Source organism: Mastigoproctus giganteus, chromosome 3 (genome assembly GCF_048544385.1).
Source record: "Mastigoproctus giganteus isolate SK-2022 chromosome 3, ASM4854438v1, whole genome shotgun sequence".
Lineage (NCBI taxonomy): Eukaryota > Metazoa > Arthropoda > Arachnida > Uropygi > Thelyphonidae > Mastigoproctus > Mastigoproctus giganteus.
In genome coordinates, this window is record NC_143577.1 from 21,164,142 (window position 1) to 21,184,802 (window position 20,661).

General features: G+C 37.3%; 1 protein-coding gene across 1 annotated transcript in view; it reads right to left on the bottom strand.

The window, feature by feature from the left end:
- The window catches only part of LOC150087782 (flotillin-1-like), a 109,530-nt gene that overhangs the window by 61,763 nt on the left and 27,106 nt on the right, over window positions 1-20,661 (bottom strand). The window contains exons 2-3 of the mRNA XM_090370416.1: window positions 19,826-19,901; window positions 2,864-2,954 (exon numbers count right to left, since the gene is read on the bottom strand). Coding sequence (XP_090226542.1) covers window positions 2,864-2,954; window positions 19,826-19,901 — 167 coding nt within the window. The remainder of the gene's footprint in view (window positions 1-2,863; window positions 2,955-19,825; window positions 19,902-20,661) is intronic.

A 20,661-nucleotide genomic window follows, 5' to 3' on the forward strand; every position in this document is an offset into this window, starting at 1 on the left:
CCATCTCTGCTCCCACCTCTGTCCAAACCAGATGGTTTTGTTGTCACTTCAGCCAAGGATAAATCTGACCTGCTAGCATCCCATTTTTCTTCCAACTCATGTATTAATGATCTTGGTAAAACACTTCCCACCATTCCCAACATGCTCCATTCAATGCCTCCTGTGATCTTCCGTCAAAAGGATGTCAGAAGGATTTTGACGAATCTTGATGCTAAGAAAGCTCCAGGTCCCGATGGTATTTCTCAACTTGTTCTCAAAACCTGTGCTCCTGAACTTACTCCTGTTCTTTGTCACCTTTTTTCATTTTCTTATTCCAAAGGTGTTTTTCCTTCTGCTTGGAAATTTGCTCATATCCAGCCAGTTCCCAAAAAGGGTGACAAATTCCTCCCATCCAATTATCGCCCAATTGCAATTACTTCTACTCTTTCTAAAGTAATGGAGAAATCAATTAACCGCCAACTCTTAAACTACCCAGAAACCTTCCGCCTGATCAACGATCGCCAGCATGGATTCCGTCAGTGTCGATCTACTGATGATATTCTGGCTTATGTTACCCATTTATGGACTAATTCAATGGAAAAGTTCGGTGAAACACAAGTAGTTGCTCTTGACATCTCAAAGGCTTTCGATCATGTCTGGCATAAAGGTCTTCTAAACAAGCTTCCATCTTATGGTTTGTCTACTGTTTTTTGTAATTGGTTATACAGTTTTCTCTCTGATCGCTCACTGAGGGTGATGGTAGATGTCTCTCTGTCTTCTAACTTCTCCACTAATGCCGGTGTCCCCCAAGGTTCAGTTCTTTCCCCCACTCTTTTCCTATTGTATATTAATGACCTTCTTCCATTGACTGGAAATCCTATCCATAGTTTTGCCGATGATAGCACATTGCATTCCACTTTCTTTTTTGAGAAACCTTGCCCTGCTCAATCAGCTTCAACATCTCAAAAATCTGCTACCAATTCCTTAAATGCCGATCTTCAGGTAATTCTCCAGTGGGGCAAAGACAACTTAGTTGATTTCAATCCTTCTAAAACTCAGTCTTGCCTTATATCTGGCAAAAAGGATTCTCCTGCTCCTATGCTTATCTTTAGTGACACTCTGATTTCTAGGCAAAATGATATCTCTTTTGGGGATTACCTGACTTCTAATCTCTCTTGGCACAAGCACATTACAAATATTGCTTCCTCTGCATCTAAAAAACTTGGTTTTCTCTTTCGCTCTCGGCATTACTTTTCTTCCAAACAGCTGCTCACTCTGTATAAATCGCAAATCCGCCCTACCATGGAATATTGTTCCCACATCTGGGGTGGTGCCCTCAAACCTCTCTCAGGCTTCTTGATGCCATTCAGAAGAGTGCAGTTAGGTTAAGTAATGATTCATCTCTAACAGAGACTCTCCACTCGCTGTCTCATAGACGTACTGTTTATGCTGCATGCCTCTTCTACAGATACTTCCATGGGCACTGTTCTTCTGAATTGGCTTCTATAATTCCTGCTCTCTCTTTCAAAACAGTTCGAACACGTGCAGCTACCTGCCAACATCCATTTACTGTCCAACTTCAGACTCACAGAACCAACTTTTCATCTTCCTTGTTTATTCATTCAACTGCTGTTTTCTGGAACAACCTTCCTTCCTTCATACGTATTTCCTAAAAATTACAGTCTACAGAAGTTCAAGTCCAATGTCAATAAATATCTTCTTTCGTCTTCTCAACCTCCAACCCAAGCACGGTACTAAGTACTATGGTTCTAATACCTCTCACGTTTGGGGTTTACATAAAATAAAAAAAAAAGAGAGAAGAGAAGAGAAGAACAAAAGGTACTTACCAAAAAAGGCTTCACTTCTACAAATTGCATCATCTGGAAAGCAAGCACCTGTGAGAGCTGATTGAGGTGTTTTAAGGCTTTTAATGGATTGAGTAAGCTATGAGGGTAATTCAAAAAATAAGTTACACTTGACAATTGTAGCCCAAGACACATTTATTGAGGTATGTAACAGGCAATAGAAAGCACATACCTTGCACTACTTTTCCCGCATAGTCACCGAGTTGGTGTAAACACTTCTCGAATGTGTTACCAGTAGCGTAGGAATGCCTTGGCATTGGGGCAGGTGCCAAGGGAATCACCAACAGGCCACATCAGTTCGGGGCCAAGCTATTTCAACACCAAATTCTAACTGACAAAATGGCACCACAAGATGATGTCAAATCAGGATCAGAGCAGAGGGCAGGGTGAAAATCAATTTTCGTCAAATGGCATGTTTTCAGGGAGTGATTCAAGCCTGCATACAACCTTAAATCTGAGTACGTACTGCATAGCAGTGCAGCTCTATTTGCTGTCTAGAACGTACCTTTGAAGGGACCAAATTAGATATTTCTTAGAATTAAGGAATAATAAAATTTATAATGTTTTTACTGAAATTGAGGAAACTTGCAAAAAAAAAATATAGTACCAGTTGAAACGAAAAAAAAAAAAAAAAAAAACTGGTGGGCAGATGCCACCTTAATTGCTTGTGTTTCAATTTGGGGGAGGGGAATGATTAATCTCGAAAATTTTAAGAAATATGAAAAAAACATTATTACTGGTTTAACTCATTAATTTTTCTTCAATATTTTGTTAATGACTTCATAATTAATAGAATGCTGTTTTCAATTCAGCAAAAAAGACAAAAATTAATTTTTTTATAATTAAAACAAAAAAGGTGTCCCATAGAAAAACATATAGACAAGCAATGGAGCAAGCATATTTACTTCATTTAAAGCATGAGTGATATAGAGCAAAATTTAAATTTTTTGTGCTATTATACTCTTCTTGCATAATGTAAAAATTTCATTCTACTAAAACATAATTTTACCATAACTTACCTGAGCAATACCAGTGACAGAAATGGGAACTCCTTGTTGGGTATACACTTTAGGACTTTCAATGGTCAAAGTCATTGTATTCAGAGTGATTCTACAATTAATAAAAAAATAAAGGAATATAATAAAATAACAACTATGTTCTTCGTGGAGAAGCTAGGTTAAAATGTAGCTTTTTTTAAAATCTAACTTTAAAAAATTCCACTTTTTGCAATGTTGATTTTAAGGAGAAGCAATCTTTTTGTAGAAAAGATAAATTATAAATTGGTATGTCTTATGAATCTGCAAATGAGATTTATTCCTTAAAATACAAAAGTAACTTATGTCACTATTTTAAACACAAAAAAAGTGTGTTTAAACTGTACTGAGAATAAAAATTAAAGGCTAAAGACCAGAGGGGAAAAAATATATATATTTATGAGGTATGGCAATAAAGTTTGCTGACTGGTGCTGTTGCAGTCATTTTCAATAAGTTTGAAAATAAACAGAAGTGGTATGTTACAGTTCAAACTTCCTCCAACAGATGGTAGTACAGAGATTGTACAGTAGGCTGAGAAATTGTAACAACCAGTTTCATTAGTAGCGTTAATGTTCTGTGTCACAATTTTGCAAATGAGCAATGAGCAAATATCAAATTTTGCTTTAATCTGGGAAAATCTGTAACAGAAATGTATGAAATGTTAAAAACTGTTTACAGTGATTAAATTATAAACCACTACAGTGAGAGGTGCAAGTGATTCAGTATGACTCAGAGAAGAAATGTCAGAGGATGCAGTGGATTTCAAAATCATCAACAAGGCCCGAAAAAATTTGTTTACAGAACTCCAGGATTGAGATGATCAGCACTGTCTTGATTCTGGATTTCTGAAAACATAAGACTTCTGTCAATACCTGAAGGGGGGGAGAGTCAATGCTGCACATTCTATGTACAGGTGTTTCAAACTCTATTGAAGTGCATTTCCTGGATGAGGCTGCAATTTCGAGAGAAAGGCAGTTGGTTCTTGTTGCAAAACAATGGTCCTGCCACACCAGTTTTGAAGACATTTCTGAAGGAACATAGCACTGTACCACCACCCTACTCTCCAAAGCTAGCACTAGCAGACTTCTTCCTCTTTCTGAAGGAAAACTGTCCTCAAAGGAAAGAGATTTCAGGATTGAGGACATAAAGAAAAATGTAACTGCTGAACCGAACATCATCTCTTTAGATGCCTGTACTGACTCTTTTCAGAAACTTTAAGAATGGTGTAATAAGTGCATTCAATCAGATGGTGTTACTTTGGATAAAAATAAAACCATTTTTGAGCTCCTTTAATTAGTATTCTTTTTATTGCACCTGTAGAGGAACTTTATTTCCACATCTTGTATACTGTGTACTGAAAATATGGAGATTAAGAACACAGAGAAACTACCGAATTTTATTGAAATTTTGTCAAAGTTTATATATTATTATTATTAGCCATATGGTGCAAGGAAGCCTGAGGCGTATGATGCACCAGCCGAAAAAAAAAACATAAAAAAAAAATTCTGAATTACCCTGAGAGAGAGAGAGAGAGAGAGAGAGAGAGAGAGAGAGAGAGAGAGAGAGAGAGAGAGAGAGAGAGAGAGAGAGAGAGAGAGAGAATGATGATATCCAGCTGAGGACCCTGAGTGTGCCAAGCTCATACTCATCAGATGTGAGCCTCTGGGGTTATATATATATATATATATATATATATTACAAAAATACTAAACACTGGTAGTATCTCAACAATTAAATAAATATAAATAATTACACTGAACAACAAGTTAGTAAACTTGTGTATGCAGGAAGCATCTTTAATGAATATGAAAGATTAGAGATGGAAATAAACAACAGAAGTAACACAGGAAGTATACAAAATGCCAGTTAAACAAATATGCAATCAAAGGTAAGAAATGATTGGAGAAGCAGTATCAGCTAAACAGATATCTGAAGCAAAAGTGAAAGGTAATGATCACAGGAAGACCACAAGGAAGGTGTCTCAGACAAGCATTTGAAGAAAAAGAGCTTACTCTGGCAGTATCATAATTTTTTCTTCAGAGCTTTTTAATTACTTGCAATTTTGTTTAATGCTTAATAATTGTTAACTTTTTTCATAATTTTTTCATAAATATAAACAGATGCCTGTTCAATTGATCATGCATTAGCCTGGGGTTGTCCATACTGATCCTACTGCCCACCTGTAGTGGGCCAGTGTGGTTCAGTCCTTTCTTTTTAGTGATGGCAAATGTAAGGAATTTGTAAATGTCTTTCTTGAACCAATTTTGCCAAAACCTTTTGATAGTAATAATCTAATTACAAACTACTTTGTGCATTAAATATTGACCAGGGTATCTTGATTATCTGTAGGTATCCCAAGCATCTCTCCTTTCTGATACTAATTTAATAGGTTCTTTGTCATCCATTTCATTTTCCACTTTGTGTCAAATCTGTCAACTTTTCTAGTTTTGCTGACAGATTTCTGGTATTCACGTTTTTTAAGATTTCCTGGAGAGTTCTCTTTTTTCTGGATTTCAGTCACTTTTTTTCTTCTTTTTTCCCCACATACATAGTATACATTATGTTTTATTTATCAGCGTGGACTGCAACCCCCCCCCAAATGGTTCAGTTCATATTTAGCATGGATTGGTTGGGTGTTGGATAATTCTGCACAACTAAAGGCAACTAAGGTCTTGAGGTATCAGTGTATTATGTCTAATTGCTCATATTCTAGGGTCAATTCACTGTTTTTGAATATGAAAACCTAAAATTTCCAAAATCTCCTGAAAAATTTAAACATTTGCCCGAGACCAACTAATTTAGCCATGGTGTGAGAAAGCTTATAAAAGTTCTCCTGAGTCTGGTTCTTTGAGTCTGACTGGGACTCAAATTCAGGCCTTTTTACATGGAGAAAATCAACTGTGTGCTCAACATACACTTTAATTTTCCCATTTTTGGATAGTGGCAGTGTCAGGAGGCATTGTGTGATTCACTTGTAAATGGCTAACTTTTCCAATTATTTGTTTTTTTTCAAATTTCTGTAAACATACGCCAAAAAAACTAAAATCACTCACTCATTCACCTCACAGAGTGAGTGATTTTTTGGTGCATGAGTGACTAAGGCCATGATGTGAAGACCAGAGAAAAAATTCAAATTCAAGAACATTTCATTTACTAGGTCTTTAATTTTTTACTAGTTTTGAATTTGCCTGTATTAAACTGAAATAGTATATGTGCTCACTGTTAGCACATGGAAAAGATAATAATGTTAATCAGTTTCCTAACACTGTTTTAATTTCATCAACCTTAAATACTATAGGCATGTACAGTAAAACCTGCATTAAGCAGCACCTTATGGAATTGAAAAAATGTGATGCTTTTAATAGAGGGTGAAAGCCAAATTAACTTTTAACTAAGATATGTCATAAAAAAAAACAAAAAAAAAACAGAGGTCTCAGCACAAAATAAAATAACATTTAATAATACAGTATATTTATATTACTAAATTAACATAAAATTTTACAAAACAATAATAATTACTACTGAAACATCAGCCAAAAAAACCTACACACTTCATCCATCCATCCATCCATCCATTCCTTCCAAGAATTTGTCTATTTCTTCTTTGAATTTATTCAAACCACCTACTCCCATAACAACAGATGGAGATTTGTTCCAGATCAACCACCCACTGATTGAAGGCAAACTTCTGCACATATATTTTGCAACTATCCTTTCTCAATTTGAATTTATGTCCCCGTTATGTGTGTAGTTGCAAGAGTAAAGGAAGAATATCTTCAATATTTAGCTTACTCAATCCATAAACAGGCCTTAAACACCTCAATCAGATATCCTCACAGGTGCCTAGTCTCCAGACACTGAATTTGCAGACTTGAAATCTTTCTTAGTAAGAGCTTCCCTTTGTTCTCACCAATCTCATTGCCCTTCTCTGTACCTGCTCCAACAGCTCTACATCCTTCCTAAAATGAGGCCTCCAGATCTGTATGTAGTACTCAACATGTGGCCTGACCAATGCTTTATACAATGAAATAATCACCTCCTGATCCCTGCAAGAAAAATTCCTGTATATCGTAGCCAAAACCCCATGTGCTGTCCTGGCAGCATGTTTACACTGTCAGACAATTTTATGCCTGACTGCACAATTATCCCAAGGTCTTTTTCATTTCCATTACCCTCAGTGTAGTGTAGTACCACACAGCTGATACGTTAATCTGGGATTACTCTTACACCATATGCAGTATATTGCATTTGTCAATGTTAAACTTCAAGTGCCATTTCTTGGCCCGTTGACCTAATTTTCCTAGATCATGTCAGCATTAGTAGAGGCATATGATGCAAAAAAGCGAGCTTATATAGCATCAGCAAAAAATCCAAAAAACCTTCCCATTTCACCCATCCATTCACTCCAAATGCTTGTCCAGTTCACCTTTGAACTTATTTAAATTTTTGACCTCCACTAGATAGATATAATGGAAGTTTGTTCCAACTATCAACCACCCGCATGTTAAAGGCAAATTTCCGCACATCTATTTTACAACTGTATTCCTCAATTTGAATTCATGTCCCCTGAGGTGAGTAATCTGAGCAAGAGGAAGAATCCCATCATCACTAAGTTTGCTCAAACGATTCAAGGCTTTATATACCTCAATTAGATCACCTCATAGGGACCTAGTCTCCATATGCTGCAATTTGCAGAACTTGGGTAAGAGTTCTGGAACTTCTGCTCATTCCAGCAGCTCTACATCCTTCCTAAAATGAGGCCCCCAGACCCGTGTATAAGGCAATGGTCAGGCCAAACCTTGAGTACTGCACAGGGACAATCACCTCCTTATCCCTGCTAGTAAAATTTTTGTATATCATTGACAAGACACCATGAGCTACTTTTGCAGCCTGCCTGCACTGCTCAAAAAATTTCATATCTGACTGCACCAATTACCCCCAGGTCCTTTTCATTCTCTATTACCCTAAGTGTAGTACTACACAGTTGGTACGTTACTCTGGGGTTACTGCTACCCATATGTAGTATTTATTTTACATTTGTCAATGTTAAACTTCTCAGCCCACCTGCTCAACTTTTCTAGATCCTGTGCAGTAGCATACTATCATTAATGTCATTAACAACCATGCCAACCTTTCTATAGTCTGCAAACTTAAGACATTATTCCTGATATACCTTCATCAATATCATTGATAAATAAAGAAAACAACACAGGGCCCAACACTGAACCCTGGGGGAACTCCACTAATAATATTAGTCCACAAAGAGCAGTATCCATTGATTACCACTCTCCGTCTTCCCCCACTCAATCATCCTTTTATCCATTGCAGCAACTTGCCCTTAATGCCATACTACTCCAATTTGTACAGTAGTCTTCCATGTGCAACAGTATCAAAAGCTTTCCTAAAATCCAAGTATATGATACCAAAATTATTTTTTGCATCCAGTTTCTTTGTGACCACATCATAGTATCCAATCAAATTTGTCGGACAAGACTTCCCCTTCACAAATCCATGCTGTGACTGAACTATAACTGCGTTCTTGTCTAGGTGATTCTGCAGTGCTTCTTTAATCAGCAACTCCATTATTTTTCCTGGAAGTTAAACTAACAGGTCTGTAATTATTCCCTTTGTGAACTGGGGACATACATTTCAACATCTCCAGTCCATGGGAACCTTCTCTGAGTCCAAGGAAGCTTTCATAAATATGGTTAAGGATTTGCTTACTTCCTTTGCTGCCTCCTTTAATATAACTGGACAGATCCCATCCACTACAGGTGCCTTTTTTATGTACAATTTCAACAATTTGAAAATCTGTCACCAAAGAATAGACAGGATAGGAAGGGAGGAGGGTTATGCTGTAAGTTAAGAAACAAAATCTAGGGAAGTGCATCCAGTTGACATAAATAGCCAGTGCAATGTAGTAGTAGTAGTAGTAGTAGTAGTAATGGAGACGTGATGCAAGAAAGGAAGCATATGAGCTTATATAACATCAGCCAAAAAAAAAAAAAATTTTACACATCCATTCCCTCTAAACATTTGTCCAGTTCCTCCTTGAATTTATTTAAGCTATCAACTTCCACAACGACAGATCGAAGTTTGTTCCAGCAATTAACCACCCATTGGCTAAAGGCAAATTTCCGCACTTCTATTTTACAACCGACTTTGTCCAATTTGAATTTATGCCCCCTCAGGTTCATAATTTGAGCAAGCAGAAGAATCCCATCAAAATTCAGCATGCTCAACCCATTCAAGGCCTTATACACCTCAATCAGATCACCTTGCAGGTGCCTAGTCTCCAGCCGCTGCAATTGCAGAACTTAAGCCTTTCTTTGTAAGAGGACCCCTTTGCTCCCCTCACCAATCTTGCTGCCCTTCTCTGTACGTGCTCAAGCAACTCTACATCCTTCCTAAAACGAGGCCTCCAGACCTGTATGCAGTACTCAAGACGTGGCCTGATCATTGCCTTATACAAAGTGATAATCACCTCCTTTTCCCTACTAGCAAAATTCCTAGTAGCATTGCTCAGAAAACTTCATATCTAACTGTTCCCAGATTATACCCAGATCTTTTTAATTTTCTACCATCCTGAGTGTAATACCACACAGTTGGCGTGTTTCTCTGGGATTGCTTATACCCATATGCAGTACTTTGCATTTGTCAACATTAAACTTCACTTGCCACTTCTCAGCTCACCTGCCCCTATTTTTTAGATCCTGTTGCAGAAGCACACTGCCATTATTGTAATTAAGAACCCTGCCAACCTTTGTATCATCTGCAAACTTGGACATTAAGCCTAATATACCTTCATCAATATTATTGATAAATATACAAAACAACAGTGGGACCAGCACTGTTGAGTCAGTTTGGTGTGATGTAAGCACTGGGAAAGCAAAAATGAGAGTAGGTGTGTGTTATAGGCCTAATGACTCTGATGAGTACAATGAACAAAGAAATAAAGTGGGCTAGTAAATCAGATTATCTAATAATGGGAGATTTTAACTTCTCAGATTTTAACTGGAACTTGTGGGTTGGTCACTCCCACACTAGCACAACACTTGTGTGGATTTATTGGATGATTGTTTTCTACAGCAACACATTAGAAAGGTAATCAGAGAGAGTAATACTCTTGATCTGGTTATCAGTAATGATTATTCATGCATTAGGAATTTTCAGGAACCACTAGGTGGCAGTGATCACAGTGTGCTGATGTGGGATTTACTTAATTAAAGATATTACTATCATCAGGGGTAAAGGGAAGGGATTTTGCTTCTGTAAAGGGGACTACAGAGGTCTCAGACAGTTTTAAAAATTGTATACAGTGAGACCAACTGATGATGTTACCAGCAGCAAATTCTAAATGGGAAACATTCAAGGAAGTAATCGCAGAAGCTACTAGGCTTTTCATACGGATTAAGAAATATTGTTCAAAGTTTAGGCCCAAATGGATGTCAGATGAACTAATGAGACTCGTGGCAGAGAAGAAAAATGCATGGGATTCATATAAATTATCAGGCGACACAGAAGCCTCTGATAGATAAAAGCTAGTTCTGTAATCAAGTCAGAAAGGAGGTTAGGCAAGCGAAGGCAGATTACAAGAAATATTTGACAAAGGATGCTAAGAAAAACAGCAAGCACTTCTTTAGTGATATAAACTCTAGGAGGAAGGGGATGAATAAGATTGGTCCACTTGATATCGATGGTACGACTTTTGATGATCCTGCTCAGATAGCTGATAATCTGAATGAGTATTTTGCTTCTACATTCACACATGAGGAGTTATTAAGGGAGGAAAATGCCAGAAGTTTATCAAACTGTAACAAGGTGCTTAATGATTTTGTAATAACTGAGAGCAAAGTGGAGGAAAAATTGTTGAAGTTAAACAAAAGAAAGGCACCTGTGGTGGATGGGATCTATCCAGTTATATTAAAGGACGTGGTAAAGGAAGTAAGCAAACACATAACCATAATTATGAGAGCATCCTTGGACTCAAGGGAGATCCCCATGGATTCGGTGTTAGGCCCATTGTTGTTTTGTATATTATCAATGATATTGATGAAGGTATATCAGGCTTAATGTTGAAGTTTGCAGATGATACAAAGGTTGGTATGGTTGTTAATGACAGTAATGGCAGTGTGCTACTGCAGCAGGATCTAGAAAATTTGGGCAAAAGGGCTGAGAAGTGGCAACTGAAGTTTAACATTGACAAATGCAAAGTACTGCATATGGGTAGAAGTAACCCCAGAGAAACGTATCAACTGTGTGGTACTACACTTAAAAAAAAAGTTAACTGCAGCCATTATCAACCCACTGCAGGATAGAAGCCTCCTCAGCAATTCATGCTGAGGGAAATGGACCATAATCTGCCACGCTGGTCCAGTGTGGGTTGGCAGATCGACCGTATTTAGCGGTCAGGGGCTTGAACCCAGACCTGGGAGTAATTGTGCAGTCAGATATGAAGTTTTCTGAGCAATGCAGACAGGCTACCAGAGCAGGTCATGGGGTATTTTCAATGATATACAGGAATTTTACTAGTAGGGAAAAGGAGGTGATTAACTCTTTGTATAAGGCAATGGTCAGGCCACATCTTGAGTACTGAGTACAGGTCTGGAGGCCTCATTTTAGGAAGGATGTAGAGTTGCTTGAGTGAGTAAGTCAATGATATTGATGAAGGTATATCAGGTTTAATGTCCAAGTTTGTAGATGATATACAAAGGTTGGCAGGGTTGTTAACGACAGTAAAGACAGTCATCATCATCAGCCATTTTCAATCCACTGCAGGATGAAGGCCTCTCCAGCAACTCTCCAGTTCCTTCTGTTTTGTGCAATGGTCATCCATTTACTACCCACAAACTCATGAATTTAATCTGTCCATCTCCGTTGTTGTCTTCTAGCTCCTCTTGGGTACCATTCTGTTATTTTCTTAGTCCATCTGTCATCATGTCTTCGAGCTATGTGTCCTGCCCAAGACCATTTTGATAAGAACGTCCTGTACTTGAGTTTGCTGCCTAATCCATGTGTTTCTCTTCTTATCTAACAGTCTGATTCCCAATATAATTCGTTCCATTCTTCACTGTGTAGTTCTCAGCTTCTCTTCCATTCTTTTGGTTTGTTATTTGGTTTTTTTTTAGGAGCATTAGCAACCAAGGTCATATTGCTCCGGGGATATGCGGTGGTCATTCCCTGACCTTTCCGCATCCTCTGTATTTGGTGGTCATGGGGTCGAACCCCGGTCTAATCAAGAAGCGTGTGCTACGCACTGCTGCTCCTACCTACCTGGCTACAGAGGCGGCATTCTTTTGTTGAGTGGCCACGTTTCACTTCGATAAGTCATGGTGGGGAGTATACATTGGTTCATTATTTTACGTTTCAGACAAATTGGGATATTGCTCCTCAGCATTTGACTATATTTACTGAATGCTATCCATCCAAAATTTATTCTTCTCCTGACTTCCAGCCATTTATCATTATTACAGCTAATGACCTGTCCCAGATAAGTATATGACTCCACCTTTTCAATTACTGCTCCTTCAATCATTATATCCCTTTCTGTGGCATACTTTTTCATCATTACTTTTGTTTTAGCCATATTCATCTTCCAAAATCCTTACTAACTCTGCATAACTGATTAAGATTTTCCTCTAATTCTTTGGGATCGTGGCTTATGACCACAATGTCATCTGCAAATCGTAAATGGTTTAAGTACTCTCCATTCACATTGACTCCTTTCTGCGACCAGTCTAATCTTCTGAAAGCTTCCTCAAGTGCAACAGTAAACAACTTTGGAGATATTGTGTCTCCTTGGAGAAATCCTTCCTCAATTTTAAATTTGCTGCTGTATTTGTCTAGTCTAATAAAGGAAGTAGCATTCTCATATATTTTCTTCAAAATCATAATATATGGGGTATCTATGCCTTGTCTTTCCAGTGCCTGAAACATTGCCTTATGCTGTATGGAGTCAAATTCCTTTTCATAATCCACAAATGCCAGGCATAACGGTGTTTTATATTCATTTGCTTTCTCCATTAGCTGTGACATTACGTGAAGGTGATCCATAGTTGAGAATCCTGTCCTAAAGCCAGCTTGCTCTTTCGGTTGATTCTCATCAGTATTCTTTCTAATCTGTTAGTAATGACCCCTGTGAATAACTTGTAGATGTGGGATAACAAGCTAATTGGTCTATAATTTCCAATTTCTGATTTATCTCCTTTCTTATGCAGCAAAACTATGATTGCATTTTTCCACTCCTTAGGCGTCACACCTTTTCTAATGCATTTTGTGAAGAGTCTTGCCAGTTTTTGTGTCATGTCTCTTCTTTCCAATTTAACAACTCTAGTAACTTCATCTTCCCCCATGGCTTTCTTTTTCTTCATTTTCTTCAACGTATGTTCTATCTCATCAGGAAGGATATTGGGTATGTTGTATGTGTTACTAATTTGCGATCCATCTTCCCCACTGCTGGCATCATTCCCTTGCTCCTTATATAACTCTTTATAGTAGTCTTCTGCTATTTGAATTATGCCTTCTCTGCTATTTATAAATACACCATCGCTATTCTTCAGTTTCATTTGTCTTTCTGTATTACTGCTCATGGCTGCTGATTTAAATCCTTTGTTTTCCCTTAATGCTTGTTCTACTTTTCTTGTGTTAAAATTTTCATATGTCCTTTCTGAGTCTCTTTCTAATGGTTTTGCATAACTCAGTATACTCAATTTTCTCCTTGTCAGTGTTTTTCTTGCTCTTCATTTGTCGTCTTTGGTTCATCATGACAAGTGTTTCTTGACTAATTTTTTCTTCTTTGGATTTTTTTTTACCTATAGGTTTCTTGGGCTTTATCACTTTCAGAAAGTTGTAATATTCCTCGTCGATATCTTGGTCCAGAGCAGTCTGCAGAAGCTAAAACTTGTTCTTAAGTTCCAGTACATACTGCCTTTTCTCCTCTTCTGTTATCTCAAAGACCTTTGTATTATTTACTCGAGTCAGTTTTTTCCTTTCTTTTCTTACATCTATATCAAGTGTGCATCTTACCATTCTGTGATTACTTCCAACATTTACCTTGTTCAGAACAGTAACATCATTCACGATATATCTTCTGTTAGTGAGGATGAAGTCTATTTCATTAGTTGTTAATCCATTTGGGCTCTTCCATGTCCACTTTCTGTTCACCCTTTTTTTGAAAAAAGTGTTCATTACTGACATTCCTCGAGATTCTGCAAATTCCACAAGTCTTTCGCCTCTCATTTTTTTCACCAATTCCAAAATTTCCTATAGGTCCCCTTTCTGCACTGTTTTGTCTCTTTCCAACTTTAGCATCGAAGTCCCCCATAATGATAGTGTAGTGAGTTTTCTGTTCATCTAGAAGATTCTCAATTTCAGTGTACATTTCTTCAACCTCTTCATCATCATGGCTCGATGTTGGTGCATAAATCATTATAACCTTTAGCTTATACCTCTTAGAAATACTGAGTAGTAGTCTTGACACCCTTGGTGATGTACTTTTGAATTCCAAAATGTTGTTTTTTATATCTTTATGGACCAGAAAGCCAACTTCGCCTTCACTCCTTTCACTGTTTCCATTGGTGTACAGCAGATTTCCATTTAATAAACTTATAAGTGATTCATTTCTTCTTCTTGTTTCAGCCAAACCGACAATATTCCAATTCACATTTTCTGATTCCTTTTCCAGCTCTAATATCCTGTCTTCACCGATGAGCGATCTTACGTTGTAACAGGCCAAGTTCAGTTTCATGCATGGCAGCCTGGAGTGAAAGCCGCTGGGGACTGAGGGCCATTTGTTTCGTCTTACTGTCATGTGCTGGAGGGTTTGGTCTTTTCCTCTTCACGCTGACCATGTTGTTTGGTTTTTAGGAGCATTAGCAACTAAGGCCATATTGCTCCGGGGATATGCAGTGGTCATTCCCTGACCTTGCCACATCCTCCGTATTTGGTGGTCACGGGCTTGAACCTCTGTCTAATCAAGAAGCGTGTGCTACACACTGCTGCTCCTGCCCACCTCGCTACGGAGGCACCCGCTGACCAGGTGTCTTGAAAACCACTCTACATGTTCGTTGCCACCTAAGTAACGTAACAGGGCTTACCATTGAGAAGGTGTGCATGAGTGGATTTTAGGGAGGCAGGCCAACCGGACTTCTCCTAAGTCCTCTGAAAATAGAAAGATATTGGATCCGTTGGTGTTTTAGACTGAGTGTCTGATAACAAACAGAATGTCTGTTCTCCCTCTAAGCCCCATAAAGACATAATGCTACTCCAACTATATCTGGATAAGTTGGGAAAGTGGGCTGAGAAGTGGCAACTGAAGTTTGAAAAATGCAAAGTACTGCATACGGGTAGCGATAACTGAACAGAAACGTACCAACTGTGTGGTACTACGCTCCAGGAAGTGGAAAGTGAAAAAGACCTGGGGGTAATTGTGCAGTCAAATATGAAGTTCGCTGAGCAGTGCAGACAGCTGCCAGGGCAGGTCATGGAGTCTTGTCAATGATATATAGGAATTTTACTAGCAGGGACAGGGAGGTGATTATCCTGTTATACAAGACAATGGTCAGGCCACACCTAGCGTACTGTGTACAGGTCTGGAGGGCTCATTTTAGGAAGGATGTAGAGTTGCTAGAATGAGTACAAAGAAGAGCAACAAGATTGGTGAGGGGAACAAAGGGGTGCTCTTACCAAGAAAGGCTTAAGTTCTGCAAATTGCAGCGCCTAGAGAGTAGGCACGTGCAAGGTGATCTGCTTGAGGTGTATAAGGCCTTGATGGGTTCAGCAAGCTGAATGCTGATGGTATTCTTCCTCTTGCTCAGACTAAGAACCGGAGGGGCACAGTTTCAAATTGAGGAAAGATAGTTGTAGAATAGATGTGTGGAAATTTCCTTTAGCCAGCGGGTAGTTTATTGGTAGAACAGGCTTCCATCTTTTGTTGCAGAAGTTAACAGCCTAAATAAATTTAAGGCTGAGCTGGACAGGCATTTGGAACGAATGGAGGGGTGAAATAGCAGCATTTTTTTTTTTTTTTTTGGCTGATGCTGCATAAGCTTGCTTTCTTGCATCATATGCCTCTACTAATACTAATCTATATATATCATACAAACAAAGCTGCTTTATTATTTTCTTATAGGATAACCTTAAAATGACATGCATAAATTAATCCCCTCCCCTACAAGTCAAACATATAGCAATGAAAGTTGTTGTGCCAATACAGTAGGGGCCTCAACTTATGACAACATTGACGTCCGATATTCTCAGGAACTGAACTGATATACCTTCCATACGATCGTTTATTTTAAGGACCGAAGATATTTGCAGGTACTGATAGCTTTCTGATATAGCTGGAACGATACATGTGTGAAAATTTTTAGAAGTGTGGTGAATGGAACATCATTCGTACAATTGTTCTCAATCAATTAGCGTATTTTTTTATTGCTCAACAACATAATTGTTAAATGCGTGGCACATGGAACATCACTCATACGATTGTTTCAGATGTATGATGATCTGAAACTTAAAGCTCCATCAACCACTGGCAGTGCTGTGCGTTTTGAAGACTTTAAAAGCCAGCAGAGGCTGGCTTTTAAAGGTTGGAGGTTCAAGTGCTTCAAAACAAGGGGAAAAAACAAGTGTTGAAAGACATCCAGTGCTGATAAAAAAGCACCTGAGACCTTTAAAATTGCATTCCAAGAGTTTGTTGATCAGGAGGGTTATCTTCTCCAGCAAGTTTTTAACAATGACGAAACTGGCCTCATCTGGAAGTGAATAAGAACGTACATCACTAAGGATGAGGCTAGTTTACCTGGGCATAAGCCTATGAAAGACAGACTCACTCTCCTGTTGGGTGCCAATGTCTCTTGAGATTTTAAGCTGATGCTTTAGCTTGTGTATCACTAACACCCCCAGAATATTTAAACAACAGAAGATTGACAAAGGTATGCTGGGAGTGTTTTGGCACAGCAACAAGAAGGCCTAGGTTACAGGATATGTCTACAATGAATGGGAGTTTTCTGTCCTTCAGTGAAGAGTTATCTTGAGAAAAATAAGCTTCCTGTGAAGGCACTGCTTCTGTTGGATAATGCAGCAGGCCATGATCCCAACCTTGTTCAATCTCTTGAGACACAATCTGACTTTGTTCAAATCAAATTTTTGCCACCCAACACTACTCCTCTTCTTCAACCAGCAAGTGATTGCAAACTTCAAGAAAATCTACACCACAAAAATGTTTGCAAGTTGCTTTACAGCAAACTCTGGTGAAAATTCTGTCACCCTCAAATATTTTTGGAGGTTGAAGTTCAACATGCTGGATTGTGTGAGGCTGATTGTAAGTTGTTGGAATGATGTTTCCACCAGGTGCTTAAATTCAGCCTTGAAAAACATCTGGCCTTTAATTATCCATAACCCAGGGGCTCAAGTCTGGTGAGTATGGGCTTGGCACACCCAGGGTCCTGAGCTGGATATCATCATTCTTCTCTTTCTTGGCGATTCCCTTTTTTTTTCTCTCTCTCTCTCTCTCTCTCTCTCTCAGGGTAATTCAGAATTTTTTTTTTTTTTTGGCTGGTGCAGCATAAGCCTCAGGCTTCCTTGCACCATATGGCTAATAATAATAACATTGACAGATTTGAAGATGATGGTGCTTTGACAAATGATATTGTTACTCTTGGTAAATCAATGGGTCTGGAGGTTGGTGAAGAGGACCTTGTTGACACTCATGGGTGTGAGCTAACAACAGAGGAGCTACAAGAATTTGAAAAAATTATGGAGAGTGACACTGGAGAGGAAGAGGAAGAAAGAGATACCCAAAAAGTGTCAACTGAAGACTGTCATTTTTTGTTGGGAGCATTTAAGAGAAGTGGTAAAAAACACCCCGACATTGAAAACACTGAACTCATGATGTGCAAAATAGAACACAAAGTCATTTCTTACTTCAGGAAGGTAGGAAAAAAAAGTCATAAAAAACAGTCCATTTTGGACAGTTTCTTTGCCAGTAGCAACAAAAGACTGAAAAGACACTTTGACGCTTGATATAGTCCTACCACCACTAAGCCACCACTGATTTCATCAGCTCTGCACTTCAAGTTTAAGGTAAATACTAATTTATTATTTGTTTTTATTTTAAGATGTTTTATGACTATTTATTAAATAATCTTTATAAAACACTAATTTTTAATGTAAAAATGAAGTATAACATGCAAGAAATAGCTATTTTATGTGTTGTTGGGGAACGAATTACAGGAAATAAATGTATTATTGGTTTCAACTTACAATATTTTCAACGTACAATGGGTTTTGTGGAACAAATTACGATCGGATGTTGGGGCCCCATTGTATTATTTAGTGAATGTATTCCATCAGTCTAAATACTTCATGAAAGAATTGTGGGATATACAAATCTCCAACTGTTTCATTGCTAATCAATGAATTAGCTAATTTTGTTCATAAATAGCAGTAAACTATTCCATGATCTCCTAACAAGTTTCCCTAGAGCATACATTAATTATAGCACTGCAACTATCATAATTCCAATTGTATGTCACTATGTGCTAACTTCAAAGTGATCAGAACATGGTAAAAACTTATGAAACTGAGGTGAAAGCCCTCCAACAAGAATCTCTGATGCTTGGACACACTGCTAAATAACCAATGCTAGAATTCAGTTTGTTGGATTTGCAGCTTTACTGAAAATCAAACCAGTTAGTACTAGTGTTGGCAAATGATATGAGAAAGAAAGCTTATACATCAGAGTTAAAAAAAAAAAAAAAAACACTTCTTACATCATTTGTCCGGTTCTTTGTTAAATTTATTCAAACTACCCACTTCCATAACACCAGATGTAAGTTTGCTTCAACAATCAACTATCTTGATATAGTCCTACTGAAAGAAAATATCTGTATATCCATTTGGAAGAAAGAAAATATCTGTATATCCATCTTGCAACCATCTGCCCTCAATTTAAATTTATATCCCCCTTATGTTTGTCCAAGCAAGAGGAAAGATGGCTGATTGCCAGAAAGGAAGGTTGCCAGATCCAGGAAGTTCAACTGTACTTCTAATCTTACAAGACAAAATGAAGCTGGGATGCTGATATTTCACGCAGAAATATTGGAATACTGAACCCAGTTTTAGTTTTACAGTGTGATTGATATTTTATTCAAAACTAACATAGTTTTAATAACTATATAATACTCCTATAGAACTATAAAATACAGTAAATGGGAAGTCACTAAGGTAACAACAAAATTGAATATTCAGGTGCTCTAATAAAACAGACTAAATGTAGGAACGAAACTTAAAATTGAAACAGTAAGACATAAGAAATCCTGAAGCTGTATCAAAAATCATTAAATGTTAAACTGAACTAGAGTGCGGTTATAAAGATTTTTGCATGCGTTTTTTTTCCCCTAATAAGTAACATTTAACAAATTAACTTTTAATTACAATATCCTATTAATTACGAAAATTATGAAAAATTTCATATTTAAGGATTGCTTTCCCTTTTCTCTCCCCCCCCCAAATCAATTTTGGGCCAGAGATTTTAAAAAGGTGATAACTCTGGCTCAAAAACATTATGATTAAGCAAAATTATTTAGTAAATTGGGTATACCTTTGTGTAAGAAAAACAATTTTCCCAAATTTTAGACTGAATAAATTACTCTAATATTGCAAATATATACATATGCAGTTAAGCATATTTTTTCACCAAACTAATTAATTGCTTATGCAATGGTTTTCATATACAATATAAATTTATCATTCTAATTCATGTTTTAAAAAAAAGCCAAATTATTTTGCAACTTGCATAATTTTAATTGTTGACTTTAAAATTGAAACAGTAATGCATCAGTACAAAATAATTATTTTGTACTGATGCATTAAATAATCAGAGCTATGCATCAGTACAAAATAATTATCAATACAAGTTTATAGTTCAAAAATCATATACTGACTTTTGCACTCTTTGAATAACAGGCCACACAAAAACTCGACCACCAGGAACCATCAGAGGATTGGTATGGCAGCATCCTAAACAGAAAGATATCAGGAAACTTAGATTCCAAAGATAAAATTCAAATGGTTAACAAAACTTGATTCTTTTACAAGAAGTAAATGAAAGTAGTTAATGTTATATTTAAAATAGTGAAGATCAAATAAAAAAATAGGAAAACAGGATTCTCATAATGCTATAGTTATAGATTTCTTAATAATTCAATAGATGTAATGCTCTGTCATGCTTTTATTTCGCATAACTGTAAATACTGTGTGTAAGAAAAAACAATATATAATGATAAAAGCAACTAATGATGATTCTACATGTGTCTGATGAGTAAGCAGATGTCACCAGCCATCACAAAACAAGTTATACCAATAACTTGAAAATGATGACCTAATAATGCTTAAGTTATGATATATTTTATAATCAGATTAAAAATACAGTAGCAATATACCAGAACTTAATTATGAGGGTACTGACGGTATTCCCATTTTTGTTGAAAGAACAAATGTGAGAACTTTATGCCATCTATAGAATCATGTGAGTCTGTTCCTGATTAAATGACTATGACAAGTATAATGAACTATGCAGGCAAGTTAGAGCACAAATTAGAATATTCACAGAGAATTTTAACTTTCCAGATATCAACTGGAACTCATGGGTGGGCAGCTCCCTCAGTAGTAGGAACATTTCTTGATTCACCGGATGACTGCTTTTTGCACCAACATGTCAGAAAGACAAGAGAAAGCAATATTCTTCTGGTTCTTAGCAGAAATTCATCATGTATTAAGA